This window comes from Corythoichthys intestinalis, chromosome 8 (genome assembly GCF_030265065.1).
Source record: "Corythoichthys intestinalis isolate RoL2023-P3 chromosome 8, ASM3026506v1, whole genome shotgun sequence".
NCBI lineage: Eukaryota > Metazoa > Chordata > Actinopteri > Syngnathiformes > Syngnathidae > Corythoichthys > Corythoichthys intestinalis.
In genome coordinates, this window is record NC_080402.1 from 52,427,606 (window position 1) to 52,447,298 (window position 19,693).

Sequence of the window (19,693 nt, forward strand, 5' to 3'; positions counted from 1 at the left end):
CAGATACTTTTTCATACCACTGTCGATAACTTTGTACTGAGAAAAAAAATACATTGTTTAAAAAGAAAAATCTAACAAAAATTTAAGCAGTTACTCACAATGTTACTCATTACTTGAGTATTCTCTTCACCAAATAGTTTTTTACTTGTCCTTGAGTAAATTTTTGGCTACTCTATCCACCTCTGCTGCCTACTTGAAGGAGTGAAGTATGACATCTCAGTTTACCCAACATCATTTGCCTCACTTTACCCCCATCGCCACAATTCTGTAAAAACAAAAAAAACAAAAAAACAAAAAAAAAAAACACAGGCTAACCTTAAGATAGCATAATCACATGGTCTTATACTGTATGTTGCTAGTTCATCACTACGTGTGAAAAAATATTTTGGAGCTAAATCAGTTTGCTTTGGCACAACAGCTGATTAAGTTGACAGAAATAAAATGTACTTTTACATGCAAATATACAGTGGGGTAAATAAGTATTTAGTCAGCCACTAATTGTGCAAGTTCTCCCACTTGAAAATATTAGAGAGGCCTGTAATTGTCAACATGGTTAAACCTCAACCATGAGAGAGAGAATGTGGGGGGAAAAAAAAACAGAAAATCACATTGTTTGATTTTTAAATAATTTATTTGCAAATCATGGTGGAAAATAAGTATTTTGTCTATACCAAAAGGTCATCTCAATACTTTGTTATGTACCCTTTTTTGGCAATAACGGAGGCCAAACGTTTTCTGTAACTCTTCACAAGCTTTTCACACACTGTTGCTGGTATTTTGGCCCATTCCTCCATGCAGATCTCCTCTAGAGCAGTGATGTTCTGGGGCTGTCGTTGGGCAACACGGACTTTCAACTCCCTCCGCAGATTTTCAGTACCTTGAAATGCTTCTTCCGAAGCCACTCCTTTGTTGCCCTGGCTGTGTGTTTGGGATCAATGTCATGCTGAAAGACCCAGCCACGTCTCATCTTCAATGCCCTTGCTGATGGAAGGATATTTTCACTCAAAATCTCTCGATACATGGCCCCATTCATTCTTTCCTTTACACAGATCAGTCGTCCTGGTCCCTTTGCAGAAAATCAGCCCCAAAGCATGATGTTTCCACCCCCATGCTTCACAGTGGGTATGGTGCAATTCAGTATTCTTTTTCCTCCAAACAAGAGAACATGTGTTTCTACCAAAAAGTCCTATTTTGGTTTCATCTGACCATAACACATTCTCCCAGTCCTCTTCTGGATCATCCAAATGCTCTCTAGCGAACCGCAGACGGGCTTGGACGTGTACTTTCTTCAGCAGGGGGACACGTCTGGCAGTGCAGGATTTGAGTCCCTGGCGCATTGTGTTACTGATAGTAGCCTTTGTTACTGTGGTCCCAGCTCTCTGTAGGTCATTCACTAGGTCCCCCCGTGTGGTTCTGGGATTTTTGCTCCCCGTTCTTGTTATCATTTTGACGCCACGGGGTGAGGAGGGAGTTGAAAGTCTGTGTTGCCCAAAGACAGCCCTAAAACATCACTGCTCTAGAGGAGATCTGCATGGAGGAATGGGCCAAAATACCAGCAACAGTGTGTGAAAAGCTTGGGAAGAGTTGGAGAAAATGTTTGGCCTTCGTTATTGCCAACAAAGGGTACATAACAAAGTATTGAGATGAACTTTTGGTATAGACCAAATACTTATTTTCCACCATGATTTGCAAACAAATTCTTTAAAAAATCAAACATTGTAATTTTCTGGGTTTTTTTTTTCACATTCTGTCTCTCATGGTTGAGGTTTACCCATGTTGACAATTACAGGCCTCTCTAATATTTTCAAGTGGGAGAACTTGCACAATTAGTGGTTGACTAAATACTTATTTGCCCCACTGCATATATATTTCTGTGGAAAAAAAACGTGTTTCTTACAGTAGGAGGAGGATCTTATCTTCATAGACAAGGTGAATTGGTAGGGGCTTTAAAACATGATGGTTGCATGATCACAAATGTGCTCTCTCACTTAGATACATGGGGTGTCTCACATTACCCAAAGCTCCTGTAATAGTAATAGTAGAAGTGGTAGTTATATTAACACATATTGAGCCAAGGACCATGTATTACTTTGGAAAAAAATCCCATGGAAAAACGTCAAACAAAAATATATATATTATAAAAAAAAAAAGTACGCAAGATAGTTGTGAACCTTCTGCCATACAGTGCAATAGCAACAAATTGTTCTGCACGTCACTTCGTGTTTCTGGCATAGGTGTTTGATGATACATTATTTGTATTAAATTCGTATGCTTCAGACCAATTAAGTTAAATTGGACAAATTCCCACATGACTCCTGTTGATCTCTCACTCAACATGTACAGAATGTGCCGTGGTGCATTTCTCGGAAAGAATATTTTATACTACGATAATCATAATAAGGGGCGGACTGTGGGGGGAGGATGTAGTGGCCCGGGAGTCATTGAAAGACCGGCCCACTTCATGGACGGAGTTGGAAGCCATCCAGCTGGCAACACAAGTACCTGTACCTTGATGGCAAAAAAAAAAAAAAAACATTTGATGTTGTTTTGGACAAAAATCATACAGTTATACAATAACCTGAGCACTTAATTAGCCTAGAGTAAAATAATTACAACAGTGTAGTGATTTTAAGGCATGTCGTGATTTTAATGCAAACAGGTTATTGATAAAATAAACTATATGATGAATAAACCATTAGAGAACAGTAACCTGGTCAAAGTACACCTGTGGTACCTTTAATTCAAATTTTCTAAATGTTGGTACAGTAAAAATGCATCGTTTTAAGTTTGTAAGTAGACAAACAGGTCCACTACCAGTATGTACCAAGCTTGGCCAGAATTTTTTTCAGAATTGTGGATATACAGCACCACAAAAATGAGAACTAACCGGATTAAAGTTCACATGTAGGACATTTAATTAAATTTTCTAAATATTAGTCCAATAAATATGCAGTTTTGAGTATATGAGCAGTCAGAGAGGTTCACTACTAAAATTCACCAACCTTACCCAGAACTTGTTCAAAATTGTGGATTTACAGTGCCAAAAAAATGATAACTGTAACCTGATGAGAGTATACATGTAGGACTTTAAATTCATTTTTCTAAATATTGGTACAGTAAAAATGCATTTTTGAGTATGGAAGTAATCAGAGAATTTTTATTTAATATTGTACTGACGTACTGTAACGGCGCAAATAATTTATGTGTAGCTTGAGCTGTTTTAAGATCAGGCGACTTTATTTCCTTTATTAAATGATGACAATAGTGGTGTTGTATATTTTAGAGTGTTGAAAGTGTTTTTAAGAGTTGGGAACAACGCGACAACACTGAAATCAACTGCCTAGCCTCAGTCGGAATGCATTTACCGTAATGCTTGGATTACGTGAGTGTGCTAATTTTAAGGTCTGCTCATTGTACCGCGGGAACTTGACAACAGTCCTCAATACCTACTTGTTTTTTACCCAATACTTGTTTTTCACGTGTACATGTAAAATGTGTAGCGTCTCAGTTCGTGTATGTGTAGTGACACCATACTTAAATTAGGAATTCCAATCCTCTCCCGACATCGGCCCAACTGGGAAATCCCCAACAACCCCATATGCCAGCCCGCCCTTGATGTACTCAGATCATTTAAAACTATAGTGTTATATTTTTCATTCCTGCAAACACTTATTTCAGTTTGTAGCACTCATTTCAGTTTGTAGCACTTTATTAACCAGCATTTTTGTGTCAAATAGTCCTGTGATCTGTTATCCTCTCCCAGGTCTGTTTCAGGTCTAGACAAAGACTTGGATCTTGTCCACATGGAGGCCCAGACGCCAGATGGAAGTGAGTTCATTTTTCACATGTATTTAAAAAATGCACAACAAACATCTATATGGCCATCTTTGCAAATAATCAAATGTATCTTAAAATGGTTTGTCTTTTTCACTACCAAACAGCAGGCAGCAAAAACTCTGCCAAGCTGTAGGCTAATATAAGCCCTCCTAAAGGAGGGGGAACTAGAAAATATCTGAAATCTATCCATATGACTTCTAGTCTGAAAAACATTCAATGCAGCATCCAAATAAAGATTATGGAAAGACAGGCATTTAAGATGATTAGATCACAAATGAACATCAACATCAGAACTGTGGCACTGGTTGGATTGCTCAGGCTTTCTTTTAGACCTGCAACTAACAATTATTTTTTTTATCATCGATTAAACGGACGATGAATTAATCGATTTATTGGGGAAAATGTCACTTTTACCAATCACCGTCACAATTTAATTTGAAGTTGTTTTAGGCATGTTGTAAGTAACAATGAAGACAAAATGGATGACGACTTCCTTCAAAAATAATCTTCCTGACTTAACTGTAGTCTACAACTGTACAAAAAACGTGTTAAAGTTTTTAATAAAGGTTAGGAGTATAAAACATAAAAAAAAATTTCTACATGTAGTTTTGTACACATATCAGACAAAAGTCCTGTTCGTTCAAATAAATAAAAGTGCTGTCGATTAACTTTTTTTTTTTCTTGTTGGCAAAGCGCTGAATTGTCTCACTGACTCATTTATTTTCTTTAAACATACTAAACAACAAACAAAATTGAATAAGGAGGAGGCAGACTCTAATGAGTCAGTTTTCCTTACAAAACAGTTTTTCATAAATACAATTCAAATCCAGTTTCAAAGCACACTCTCTTGTATGACAATTTAAATTTGAATGGGAATTTGTTTTAAAAGGAGACTGTTATATGAATGGGTTCATGTGTGTTTTCTTTATAAAAAGAAATGAGACTTTACTATCCAAGAATAACTCAAGTGCTAATTTGCGTCTGCAAAACACAATACAAACGGACAGTTAAGACACTGATTAACATAATCCCTAACTAGTTTAGCGCTCCATGCTAAGTAGTAACGTCCCATTAACAAAGAATACGACAATACAATTGGCTTCATTTACTCACCTCTGACGAAGGCACACTGGACCTAACAACACAAAAGGCAATCTAACTTTCAACACTTCGTAATATTAGTGATCTGGGAGGAGCAGTGAACTCTCTCTCTCCTTCTCTAATCTCTGGCGCACGCGCGCAGCCTCACATACAAACAAGGACCCAAACGGGACAGCTCATACCTGCCGGCAAAAATCGATTATCAAATTAGCTGGCAACTAATTTATACAGTACATTGATTTCAATTGATTTAATCGATTAGCCGTTGCAGCTTTACTTTCTTTGTTATCTTGTATGTATTGTGTATATAACCTTTGCTATGCTTCTGCTCAATTTGTAGCTTGTTACTGTTGTATCAATACTATGGTAAGATTGCTAAAGTCTAACACTTACTGTATTTCCAATGTACAGGTGTGCAATATATCACATGCAGAGTGCAGATGTGCACTGAAGCTAACAGGAACTACCCTTTTCCTGGATTCATTGATATCAGTTCGTTGGTGGTTCAGGATGACTACATATTCATACAGGTGGGTAGTTAAGGCACTTTAAGATGCATGCAGTTAATTTTTTTAATCGATTAGAATCAGTAGTTCTTTGGGGAAAGGAAATACAGTACATGTACTGTATGTATTCAAGTATTGCCTGCACAATGCAGGAATAGAGTGCAAATGCAGTGGGTACTGTTGATCTCCCCAGATAGGGGCCTGGGAGGCCAGACAATCCTGGTAGGGTGGCTAGCTGGGCCAGCGGTGTGTGCAGACTGGCGGGTGCGCGCCATCCTCCCATTCCAGAAAGCTGGTTGGGGGTAACTCAGATGGGTTGGAGGACAGCCACTGTCCTGGGACGCAGATGGTGCTCCATCGGTTATGGCCGTGGGCAAAGGGACTCACAGTGCTTGTTTCTTTTTATCTACAAAGGTTTCATACTGTTTTGAAGATCATCTACAGGGATGTTTAGGAGGTTTAAAATAATAATTTTTACTGGCTGAAGGACTTTCAGGTAGCACTCAAATAGTGGTTGCTCTTCTTGTTGTTCTTAAGGACACTAACTTTGAAGTCCTACTTTTATGCATTTATATTTTTAAATAGGTAATTCATTACCAGGTAATGTAACCAGATTCCCTGGATAAAACCATGCAATTGCTTTGAAAAGTATATATACCGTGACCAAATCAACATTGTATTAAATTGGGATGCAACAATACTCGATTTTATATTGAACCGTTCGATACGGCCTCTTCGATTCAATATGTAAAAACATTCCATCCAAAAGCTCTCAAAATTTATTTTCAAAACGTTTTGTTGTGTGTGCTCGCCAAAGCTTAGCACTCTGCCTTGAAAAAAAGCTCAGAGAAAGCTCCTCCCCACAAGCAGCCCTTGTCCCCTCGTCCCCCAAACTGCCTCGAGGGCTCGGTCAACCACGCTGCTTTTGTTTGTGACAGATACGGGATCATGGCTAGTGAGAAAAGACAAAAGTTTGAGGAGGCGTCCTCAACGTCGTACAGATCCGCTGAGTGGGAGCACTTTGGGTTTGCTGTTCGTTACACTGATCGGGGAGAAAATGGTGATTAAAACAAAAACTATTGCCTCACAACAATACCGTACATCCTGAGCAACACCACCATTATGACCACTCATCTCTGCCACCATCATCCAGACAAGTCATCTGGAAGTGGGATAGAGGACAAGCCGGTAACGCGAGCCAAGTCTCAGAGCAGCATATGGACGCCTTTCAAATGAAGTACACTTTCAGCTCCAATAACATAAGAAAATCACACGTGCTGTTGGAACATTTGTTGCCAAACCAAAAGTCGATTTTCATATGCCGGTGTTGTGCAGTAATGAGCAGACGTGACTTAAGCGGCGTGTGTTAACTTTTTTAATGCTCCAACAACACTCGCGCACTTCATACTAGAGATCATTACATAGAAACCTATATGTGCTACGTTAAATCCCCCAAGTGCCATGCCAGGGTGATCATGGGACACGTACTCCATATACTACATCGATGAATTAAAAACCGCCATGACTGAATGGAAGTTGAGCAGGCGAAATCAATCCATACCAGGGACTTTATATAATGCTGCAAATATTGTTAATTCAGTACGTGAAAAAAATGGACTCGGACCACAAATAGGATTGTGACCCGGTGGTTAACAAGTGTCAAAGTTTGACTTGTACGACCTTATGATGTCTGATTAGAATTTGTTAATTTATAGGACCAGTGCATCAGAAGCTAGAATCAACTCACAGGAGACAACGTGCACCCGGCAGAAGCTAATAAAACTCAAGACAAAAAATAATGTGGGTTTTTTTGTGTGTGTGTGTAATAAAAACAATATTGAACTATTTACAATATGTACATTAAAAAGCAAGAAAAAAAATTAAATGCATAAAACAATTGCTCAATTTATCAAAAAAAAAAAAAAAAAACCTGTTACTTAACCCACCCTAACTTTACTAAGTGCACTTAAGTGTTTTTTCTTTAGCGTCTTATTACACTCCCAAAACGCTATGTGAGCTCACATGTGAATCACTTGAATATTACGGAAAGTTCCACCCAGACTCCCAGCTGAAACCAAACAAGGTGTCCAGTTCAGGTTTGAAAATTGGGTTGGCTCGCCACCGATCACCCCTTCGATAACCACTCGTGTGGCTCGACTGGTCAAGAACGGAAAAAATAAAACGGAAAAATATATATGCTCGATTAGCGATCTCCCACGATGTCCTCAATGAAAGAAAGACCCGGCCTAAATAGGCTAAGCTAGTATTAACATCATGCTTCAAATTCACCTTTTTGCTTCAACATGTCATATAAACACTCACCAGAACGAGGCGATGACGGCACGCAGCTAACGGGTTGTTAGCTAATCCAAGCAGTCAAGAACTGCCTGCCTAATGGCCATTTGCGATGATGACGTAGCAAAAATTAAATTAACATAAATATTCATCTTTTTTTTTTTCTTCATAACAGGTCATGTAAAACACTCACCAGAATAAGGTGATGACAGCACGCAGCCAATGGTTGGTGGCCAATCCGCGCTGTCACGAAATGCCTTCCTAACTGTCATTTGCGGCGATGACATAGCAAAAATTAAGTGAACAGTAATATGACGCCACTAAATTAGTGGCAATACAATAGTGTACCGGACGCAGGCTATTTTTAGACCGTGACGTCGCATCGTAAAGCGGAAGTAGAACATTATATACATGCCCTCGCATGCAAACCATTATATTTCGGCCTTCTTTCTCCGATTATTCACTGTTACTATGGAACTTGTAGAAACGACTCTAGACATTACGACATATAAAGGATGTTTTCTTCATACTCTCCCGGAACCAAAAACTCGGAGGAAAAAATGTGAAGAATGGAGCTACTATGCTACTAAGGCGCGGACGTCTAAAAGCCGTTGACATTTCATATGCAGTAAACATTTTGTTTGGGCCAAGAAGTAAGCCATTTTGATATTATGACTTATTTTTTTAGCATGGCGTTTTGTCGTTCTGCTTCTGTCTGACAATGAATGACCTGAAAAAAAATCAAAGTGGGATCTGACTGCCACCGTTGTTACCTTTTCTGTTGTAAAGAAACAACTCTAGTAAGGGGGAAGTATAAATAAATTAATAGGATTAAGATTTGTTATTAATGAAAAAATGAAGTGTTCGTTGGCTGTCAACGAGTAGCATTTGCGATCGCTACACAAAACAGCAATGTCCCCCAAAAGAACGGTCAGAGACGTAAGACAACCAGAGGATATAATATATAAGAAAGATGGGGCTTAGAGTGGTAAAGGATAGATTGTTGAAACAGGAGAATGTCATTGCCAGTGGCGTTAGAAAAAGGTGTCGATAAAAAAGCTAAGGGTAAGTTTAGGTGGGCTCGTTTTTTCCGTCTTTTTCAGCCGTCGACACTCAAGCCATCTCTTTAACTGAACATTCGTATGTTCTTCCACATCTTTACCAGTGAATTTGGCACCAGGGACATCATTTTCGGACAGAATAGGTAGGTTTAGCGCTGTAAACATCTCCTTTGTACACTATTCCCATTCATTTCCTATTGGGGACAAACAAGAGCTTGTCCCCTAGCTAACGTCATAAATATTAATGAGCGGAAGTGACGTGTAGCGTGCGGTACCCCATTGATTTTACTTACAATTCCAATGACGCACAAAGACCGCAGTTGAATCCAGGTTGTTGTTGTTTTTTCACAGTGTTTGTTACTGTCTCACACTCCGCTCATCTGCCTAGAACCTGCTCGCCCATTGGTTAAGAGCGAATAATATCACGACTTCCCATTGGCTTGTCGATCGTTGCATTTTAAAAAGTAATTAAATTAAACGATAATTTTTTCTAATAACCGTTTTTTTCTCACTAAGTTGATGTCTACAACTTTTGTTCGCGTTGATATTTTTTATCATTCCTAGCTCACTAAATTTCCATATGAATCATGTTCAATGTTCTCTATCCTAGGAATTTAGGTTATAGGGTTTTTTGCCCATGTGGTAAACCTAGCTGCTTAGAGAGCTGTAGCAATCAACAGTGTGCCCTGCCTCACTTTACAAACAGTAAGATTGTTCTCAGCACTTTTAAACAAAATTTCTTCAGATCAGTAAGAAGTAAGCACATAAACAGTATGCTCTAAAATGCATGTCTATAAAATCACATGTTGGCAAAATAAAACAACATTTAAAAAAATAAATAACACTTGTATTTTTTGTATCAGAGCATTAAATGTAGTGAATCGAACTGAAAATCGTGTCAAAAGTCGTACCGAACGGTGACTTAATTGTATCGTTGCATCCCTAGTATTTAATATGATATAAATGTATTATCCCCATCATTAATATAATAATTCTTGTTTCCTTTTTGTAGTATAAACAAACATCATTCATGAGCGATATATTGATTGGTCAAGTATGATCGAATTGAAATTGATCAAAATGCAGTTAATCGATCAACACTGTTATTTAAGCCGGTCTTTTTTTTTTTTTTTTTTTTTTTTTTTTTTCATTCAAACCTCAACAACAAAATTTTCAACAACATCAACATTGCTTTGTATTATTTGTGTTAAATGAGCACATAATATTGTGTTACATTGATCAAATACCCTTGAGTTGCATCAAATCATGGACTTCATAATACCAGCAAATATGATATCAATGTCCAAAGAATCAATACCGGATATATCATTTATAAATATTGATTCACACCCCTAGTTCCTTTTTGGAATGTCTAAGCATCCTGTAATGTTTTGCTGTTGTTGTTTATTTGTTTTTTGTTTTGTTTTTTGTTCAACACCCACAGAACATACAGAACTTGGTGCTTGGATGCAATAGTAATATTCACCAATGTTTATACATTTTTATGGCCTAGTTTGTTCATTTACCCATAATTAGTAAATAGACACATTTGAAATGCTCATATAAAATCAAATAATTCTGCATTTTGAAGTCCTTTGCCTCATGATTATTATGTGTGGTGACAAGAGGGGAATAAGGCTCCATACATTTCTATTCCTCACAGAAAGCCATTCTAATTAGAAGGGTTGTTTTGTTCTTACTCTTCTAATTCTAACGCTAGACTGTTTGTTGAGGTTTGCTTCAGAGAAGCTACTGTAATATGGTGTTATTGTACACTTGGTGGTGGGGAATCAATCATAGCAATTCCTTTTAAAGTTCAAACTGCCTCTGGTTATCTTGTGATCGATCTCGTGCTCTTTCCTTTGATTGCATGTAGAACTGTTTCTTTCATGTTCAAATACCTGTATGTTTCTGCTTGGTCCTAATGGCGATGATCTTTTTTTTCTGGACTTTTCATGCTATTTTGTGTTTAAAACATTACTATCAGCATATGTTCTTTTTATTTAAACCTGTATTCTCAAATGTTTTAAAGTTTGACAAACTAACAGTATTCTGCCCAATTTTATCAAAAAGTGAGTGCTACACAAAGGCGCATTCCCACTTGACATGATTTGTATAAAAACGATTGGCTTTCATTGCTGCTGTGAGAAGTGTTGCAACATAAAAACTAAGATTTGTTATATCAGTACCCGACCAGTACTGAGCAGTCCCCAAGCAGTCAAGCAGTCTTTTTTACCCTGACCTTTTTACGCTATTTGTTCATACAGCTTTACTGTCTGCGTGTTCTTTTTAGTTAAACCTGTAATCTCAAGTGTATTCAGGTTTTTCTGCCAAAACACACGGTATTATTCCCATTATTATCAAAATGTGAGTGCCATGTCAAGTTGCAATCCGACTTAACATGATTTATATAAATTAGTGCTGTCAAATTTATCGCGTTAATGGGATGTAATTAATTTTTTTAATTAATCACGTTAAAATATTTGACGCATTTAACGCGTGCATGGAATGACCCGCTCATGCATCGCCTCAAACATATTACAATGATGCCGTTTTTTGCTCATTGAGAGCTAAGAGGCAGAGAAAGGCAGTGGACGCAGACGTTCATTGGACCGCGCCGTTTATTGGCATTAGCTTCGGCAACTCCTTCACAACAAACATAATTAAAATTTAGTGAAAGCACAACAAAAATAATATTCCTATCTCTCAAAAAAATTAAATGTTAAAAAAAAAAATGATATATATGATATATATATATATATATATATATTTATAAATAAATAAAAATTATGTTCACAAAAAGAAACGCTCACTGCAAAGAGAGCTGGCATTTCCAATCAAAATAGCTATGCAAAATACACATAAAACTAACTCAGACTTTGGTCAAACTCTATTCAAACATTTCATTTAGCTCAACAAATACACTGGATGGCAATATTTAGTCACAATATACAAACTATCAGTGGTCTCGTACGTTGTGAAGCCAGCACTCAAATGAAAATGAATCACAATTGACCCAGTCTAAAAAAACAAAAAAAAAACAAGGAGCTACGGCATCAGCCGAGGGACAAAACACTCATTGGCTTGATGTCTAAGTAATTTAAAATTCGCCATTGACACCTTGTGGTGTATTTTAATCACTATCTTACGTAGTTAAAGACACCGTGGGAGAACGGCTGTGACGTCACCGCCCGGCGACGTCAACAATGGCGAGCTACTGGTTTATTTTTTGATTGAAAATTCTACAAATGTTATTAAAATTAAAACATTAAGAGGGGTTTTAATATAAAATTACTATAACCTGTACTAACATTTATCTTTTAAGAACTACAAGTCTTTCTATTGATGGATCCCTTTAACAGAAAGAATGTTTATAATGTTAATGTTGAATGTATATATCCGTCTTGTGTCTTATCTATCCATTCCAGCAATAATTTGCTGAAAAATATGGCATATTTTGGACATGGTTTGAATTGCAATTAATTACGATTCATGAATTTTTAAGTTTTGATTAACTCGATTAAAAATTTTAATCGTTTGACAGCCCCAATATAAATATGATTTTCTTTCATTTCACTTACAGGTTAAGCCCAGGGTGCCCATGTCCGGTCCTTGAGAGCAACTATCCAGTTTGTTTTCCATGTCTTCCTTCTTTAACACACCTGAATTAAATAACCATTGTCACGACCTGATCATGACGGGCTACCGGATTGCGACGAATTGCTATTGCACATGCACCAACCGACGCCCTTTTCTCTCGAGGGATGACGGGAGAAATAGATATGTATGTGTTCGATTAAACAATAAATATAATTTTCAAAAAAATCTGGCGGTGGGTGACAATGGTTTCTTAAGGGTTTACTTGGGGAGAGGAAGACTCTTTAAACTGCACTGTGTATATTCTTGTAAGAAATATCAAATGTATGTATAGATCATAGGGGTGAAGGCATGGGTACTGCATATTCTTGCACAATTTATGGCAGCATGCACCTAAAAGTTGCTTGCAATCTGCCAGTAATCAAAACAAGATTATTTTTTTTTTTTTTTATGTGCCGTGATGTCCCAAAGGTGATTCCTATGTTAAATTCAGATATATAAAAACATTATTATTCAACGCACATGCCAGACCATTCGAACAGTAATTAATTTATTTGTCTGAATGTCCCTGATGTCTCTCATTTGGAAGCATAAAGCCAACGAGAGAAGTGACGTAACGCATTCAGGTAAACAGCCAGTGGCAATTGGGTAGCCATACTGCGCATGCGCGTTAAAAAACTTCTTGCAATCAATTTTCAGGTGCATACCTCCACCTAATGTATCTGTCTACCTCTCAACTCACCCCAGTGAAACCCTTCAGAGACCATTAACGCGGTTAAAATTTAAACCAACAACTTTATTGAAACATTACAGACTTTGTTAAATCATACAATGTTTTTCAGATATCTACTGTATATCTTAACTAGCCTTTTTAGTTGTTCTTTGATAACATATATGTAAGAAACCGTGTTATTGTAAAAATGAACTGATGCTTGGGAGTCCTATATTTGCTTATGTGAGCATAGTTTGTTTGGGTTTATGTTCTACACATGTACTGTACATTAAAACGGTTTAAAGGCATTGTCTTTATTTATATCTATGGCATAATCATTGGATGGTTTTAAATGCATACATACTGTATTGGCCCGAATATAAGACGACCCTGTTTATAAGACGACCCCCTCTTTTTCAAGACTCAAGCTTAAAAAAGACTTTTTGAACACAAAATTAATTTTTATACTGAAAATAATTACAGTACATCTGAAACAAATGATTATAACAATATATTTGAGAGAAAAAGCATGTTATTTTGCCTTATTCAAATCTTAATATCTGAACATTTAAATATGTAAACCAAAGTGCAATCACATTCATAAATGAATGGCTTCTGGTTTTTGAAATATAAATAAATCAATCTATTGTGATAAAACAACACAATTGAAATACCTGCATTAACCTTAAAAGTGAAGTCTAACTGTAACTGTAGTCTTGAAACAGATCTGAATCAGGAAAAACATTGCAATAAAATAATGCAAACTGGTTAAACTTGAGAGTAGCTGAGATCTGTCATGACAGAACATTAATTCAATGATATCTGGCGCCATCTAGCGTCGTGAATGGGTATAATGTCTAGACGCGAATATAAGACAACCCCCACTTTTTCAGTGTTATTTCAATGCAAAAAACACCGTCTTATATTCGGGCCAATAGGAAATGCTAGTATAGTATCACCCCCCCCCCCCCCACCCCCCAAAAAAAATATTTTTTTAAATCTTATAATCTAACACATACATACACACACATCTGACGTCCTCGCTCAAGAGAAAATGGCTTCGGTCTGCGCATGAGCAGTAGCAATCCTTCGCTATCCGATAGCCCGTCACGATCGAGAAATGACAATCAGCTCATCAGCAAGCTCTGCTGAAGCCTGATAACGATCCTGATTATTTTATTCAGGTGTGTTGGAAGAGGGAGACATGGAAAACAATCTGGAGGACCAGATTTAAGCACTTAAGACTGGGTTAAGCAATGTGTTATTGCAAAGGGGCTAAACCAGCACTGAGCTGTCCCCAACCATTGGTCCGTGGGCCATTTGGTACCAATTCACGCAGTGGTTAAAAATGGGATTTCATAGGTGAGGGAGCCCTAAAATTTAATGTGCAGTAGGGAAATTTACACACATGTATTGTCAAAAGAGAAATACAGGCCGGATTAACAGGAAAAACACACATGCCAATCTAACATGGCTAAATAACACAAACAGCAAACTAACAGCCGAACACATCGACTTGGACAACAACTAAAGTGAAAACTAAACCTATAGACACACAGGTGAGGGAAACAAGTCCTTGTTTTTCCCCTATGTTGTCTTTATGTTCCTCCATCTTTAACAACAAAATTAGCAGATATTAACAATTAGATTTTCCAGCAGTCATATAATTATTCATAACATTTGTAACAATCCAGCCAGCTACAGGCACTACTTACAGTATGAGAGAAAGATGACCACAGTAGAGCAAATTCAACTTTAGTCCAGCATCTGACTTTTCTGTAGAGCCTGATATTTTCGCTATCTGTCGATTTGTTTTCATTCACACAAATTGAGGCCAGAATAAGTGCCTTATTAGCACTTGCACTATTTTGATTTCAACAATAAATATAGTGGTGCAACATTAGCACTTTTTCCATAACATCAGTTGAAGTTGTACTGTTATTTTTCACAGAATGTTTATTTGGAAAACCATGAAGTTGTTACATTTATCTTTAGTAAAGCATCCAATAGGGTATCATAGTACAATTGGCCGTTATATATTAAGTCCATGACTGCCTATACCGGTGTTGTTTTGATATTGGATCGGATTTTGGAGTTGGACAATATCAGGATATTGGTTATAAAGTCATTATTGGATAACTCCAATTCAAACCATAGACGATTCAAATGAAGACTGTATGGTGGTTTGATTGACTTGGTAGATGCTGCGTGTAAAAGAAGGCGAGGCTAGCAGAAGGTGATGCTGCACTCTGATTTGTTGAGCATGTCAGAAATTCCATATGAGAGAGCCATGCATACTGTGCATGTGAAAATGACATCTAGTTCTTGGCACTACCTTTACAGTATATACAGTCTATGGACGCTACTGCTCGTGGCCAGTCGCGGTGCCAGATGTTAAAGTTGTAGAGACTTAATATATATATATTCAGTTTTGCAGTCTAAAAGTTTTTATTTTTAAAATTAGGTGCATCTGCTTATGTCTTTGCATACAACTCAAAACACTTGTCTCAGGCGCGTAATACTGTAGTGAAAAGGTTAAGCAAGTATAAAACAATTGCTTGTCACTTGTGTTTCAACCTCACCCCCAGCAGCTCTGACCCGATTGGTATGGATGTATGTGTGTGAGACCTTACACAGTGGTATGCAGCACTGCAAAGTTCTGTTGTTAGGGGTGCAAAAGATGTGTCTAGACTCTGCATATCCCAGACAGCAACAGAGGCTTGATTATGGAACTTAAATGTTTCCCTCAACAAAGAATAATTGCACTATTGATTGTCCTAAGGCTTATTTACCAGTCCACTTTAGAATCCTCAAAGTGCCTCCCGAAGACAGCATCTTATGAATGCAAACCAAGTCATTGCTACAAATGGCTCTGTATAATCTTAAATAAGCTCGTACTCGATACACACCCAAAACAATTATAAAAAGAGGATTGAGATATATGAGTTTTCTGCCAGAAAAATATGGTCGGCTCAGTGTACACAAAACACGACACCAGATGTCAAGGATATCTGGAAAAAAAAAAACACTTTTGCAATGTTTGATTAAAGTTATGTATTTAGAGCCTTATATTTGGATGCCACACAGGTGTGATCTGATGTAAAACAGAGTTTTGTACAAGAGCAAACCAAGTCACTTGTTTCAGAATTTGGTAGTCAGCTCGGCACTAAGATAGGAGTAGCTGCTTATCGAGGGTGTGTCATTGCAAAGACGCTAGATGCAAGTGTCAGTTTGGTGGACAAGGAAATGGTCCACTTTTACCTCGCTGTTAAAGAACTGATCTAAGTTTTAGGGTGCAGTGGACAGATTGAGGCACAGACAGACAGATACAAGTATTTCTCATAATTACATGAATATAATGCATTAAACCCTCTGAATCATTATAGCAATTACTTCATTAGTAAATTATTATAATTATCATGTATTATACATTTTACATTATTGGAAGAATCAGAGCCATGGATGTGGGTGGCGGAGGTGCCTCACAAGAGCATGTATAATTGCAATGGGAGATGGTGTTTTTAGAGTGCAGATTTCCCTAGCCAACTACACAATCTACCCATGATGCTTACTTGTACTTTCTCATCCTAAGTGTGCATCGACCTTTCAGTGAGCAAACCAGTTTCTCCTTGGTAGACTTCAAGCAGTACCGCAAATAGGCCACAGTTAAAGGAAATTCAAAGAAGACTGCTCGTTGGAGTGAAATAAAATGCTAGCACACAACAAATTTAGCATATATTAAGCAGTTTTATTAAATACAATACTAAGCTAATCTCTGGTCTAAGGGTTTACCAACAAAAACTCACAGTTTTTTATTTGTACATTTATATTCAGCAAAATGACAATTATGTTTACAAAATTGTGTTTAACTTGAAATATTGTTTTATAGGTGCCTACATCAGGAAGAGCTACTTATTATGTTTCCTACAAGAGAGACCAGTTCATCCAAATCAAACTTCCAAAATATTCCTTGCCAAAGGTAGGTTGGAGTGAATTTTATGTAATTTAGTGACTGTTTAATCAAGTTTATTCTGTATGTCAATGCACTTGCCAGGAAAAGTATGACAGTCCCTTAGATGTCCCTCACTTTTTGCATTGATGACAGCCAGGAGCGTCACTAGACCTAATACAATACTGTGGTACAACGGGGCACTGGCGAGTGACCAATTTTCTTTTTTTTTTTTTTTTACTTAGCACTTATCTATCATAAAAAGTCAGAAATAGCATTTGAAACAACATGCACTGAAACCTAAAATTTAAAAAATTCTATAAAATGTGACATTTCTTTTTTGTTTTTCAGCCATCAGTTTTCAAAATCAAAATTGGGACATCTTTTGTTTATAGTCAATTCACCTTTGCTCGTGCTCATCAATTTCCATCTCTCCTTCACCTCGTCCTACACTCTGCTACTCTACTTTGTCAGGACAGAAATTGGGCTATATCACTGTCTCTGTCATGCAATTAATCAGTGTTTCTCACCTGGTAAGTTGTAAAAGTGGTTTATGTTGCCTAGGTGGGTTACCTTGCTTACATCTGTCATACCTCTTTGCTGATTTAGCCTTACTGTGAGCAAATAACTTTCCAATATATATTTGCAAGAGTAATTCTGTTTGAGTCAAATAGAAATTAAACAAGAATTTAAAGATTACCATGACTGCAGTAACATATAAAATGCTTGTAAAACAGCTGGAAATGACGAGCATGCATACAAAAATTGTTAGAGGTTTCATCCCAAAGATAGGCAACTCATTCATACAGATTGATTCTATTCATTTTGGTCATATAAACAAATAGCAATAAATAGCATTAGTATTGATACAGTTCAAATACCACATATCAGATTAACACAATATTAGACAAAGCTCTTGATTGAGAGCTTTACACTCAAATGACATTTAATTGTCAGTGTGTTCATAGCCAATTAGCTAAAAGACGGCACCTAATCTGCTACTTCAGTTTGCGACCAGAGTAGTTTACTGCAGTTAACTCCCTGATACGTAAAGAGTAGAGATGAACCATTTAAATTCACAATTCATGGGAATAGGCAACCAAACAAACATCAACACAAAGGTAAAAACGAACAACAAGGATAGGCAGTTTATCTGGCACTAACTTGTAAAGCAGGTGGGAAGATGCAAAATGCACACGCACCGTAATATTGATGTTGCATTCAGGTATTGTTGGACTAATTTTAAAAAATGAATCTTTATTTCATGGTGTCCAAAAAAAGCACCAAATAGTCACTCAACTTGTGATGTATCGTTGGCGCATTAAAATATGCTACCCTTCCTTGTCGCAACCATATTTTTATCCCACATTACGACTTTAAAACAGATAAGAACGATTTTCCAACTTGGGAACTTTGATCTCCCTATACACATGAACGCACAATACTGTATATCCCAAGAGTGTGGAAGTGTAAACTCATATGCTTATCACAGCCAAAATTACATGCATAAATTACCATATTAAGGAGCCATGTGCAGATTGTGTATATGGAGTGACGAGAGTAAAATAACCATATTAACTAGTCACATTCTTTAGATTCTGCTATGTAGACTCCGAAGTATTTTATTTTATTTATTTATCTATTTTACCGGTAAAATTTATGCTGGGGCACTTCAGACCAGGCACGTGCCTCAGTGAGATATGTCTGGCTCATGGCATAGAATGTATGTTTCAAGTTCAGTCACATAATGAATTGAACTCATAAGTTAAGGTAGCACGTTTGTTTTTGGGTTTTTTTCCCTATTGGAGATATCTAAATAAATAGTTTAAGAATATGTCTACATGACATCAATCCATTATAAGACAGTCTATAGATGAAGAAAAGTTCAGCACTGTCACATATCACCTTGGAGTGTCTGCTACAGAACAATGTACAGTAGAATGCTCAATGAGGTGAAGAAAAAATCCAAGAGTGTCAGCAAAGTCTTACAGATACCTTATCTCTGGCACATACCATAACATCTCTGTTGATAAATCTACAGAGAGTAAAACATTAAACAAAACTGGAAGTCAGAGAATACCAGTTACCTCACTCCCTTTACAAACAAAAAAATAAAAATTGAAACAGTCCCTGGATTTTAAACAGTGCTACTGTTAACTATTGTGTGGACAGATGGTTGGGAAAGAGCAAGCAAAGCTATTTGGGAAGAAAAAACACAGCACACTACCAAAATCCCATCCCAAATTTGAATTATGGTTTAGGTGGCAACATTGCTTTGCTAACACATTGTTATCATTGACAGATAAAGGAATTTTGCTGGAGAGCTTCACAATTTTTGATTTCCAACTGAAGCTTAAATTATGATAGGTGGTTCCACGGAACAACAATATAAAGGTCAGACATCGATCAACAATTGAAACGCTTCAATAGAAAAAAAAAAAAAAAAAGTTACTGGAGTTTGGACTTCATCCCAAATGAGATGCTTTTGTGTGTCCCCAAGAAAGTGTATTTCTGAGCTAAAATAGTTTACCACAAAAGAGTGATCAAAAATTCCTCCAAAATGTTGTGGTGGGCATTTGCAAACAAGAAAAAGGTTAAATTGAGGTTACTGCTGCCAAAGAAGACTCAACCAGTT

The 19,693-nt window shown here is 37.1% G+C and overlaps 1 protein-coding gene across 1 annotated transcript in view; it reads left to right on the plus strand.

Annotated features, from left to right (window-relative positions):
* The window catches only part of sorcs3a (sortilin related VPS10 domain containing receptor 3a), a 390,307-nt gene that overhangs the window by 276,294 nt on the left and 94,320 nt on the right, over window positions 1-19,693 (plus strand). The window contains exons 6-8 of the mRNA XM_057842965.1: window positions 3,764-3,828; window positions 5,350-5,468; window positions 16,999-17,088. Of these exons, the coding sequence (XP_057698948.1) occupies window positions 3,764-3,828; window positions 5,350-5,468; window positions 16,999-17,088 (274 nt within the window). The remainder of the gene's footprint in view (window positions 1-3,763; window positions 3,829-5,349; window positions 5,469-16,998; window positions 17,089-19,693) is intronic.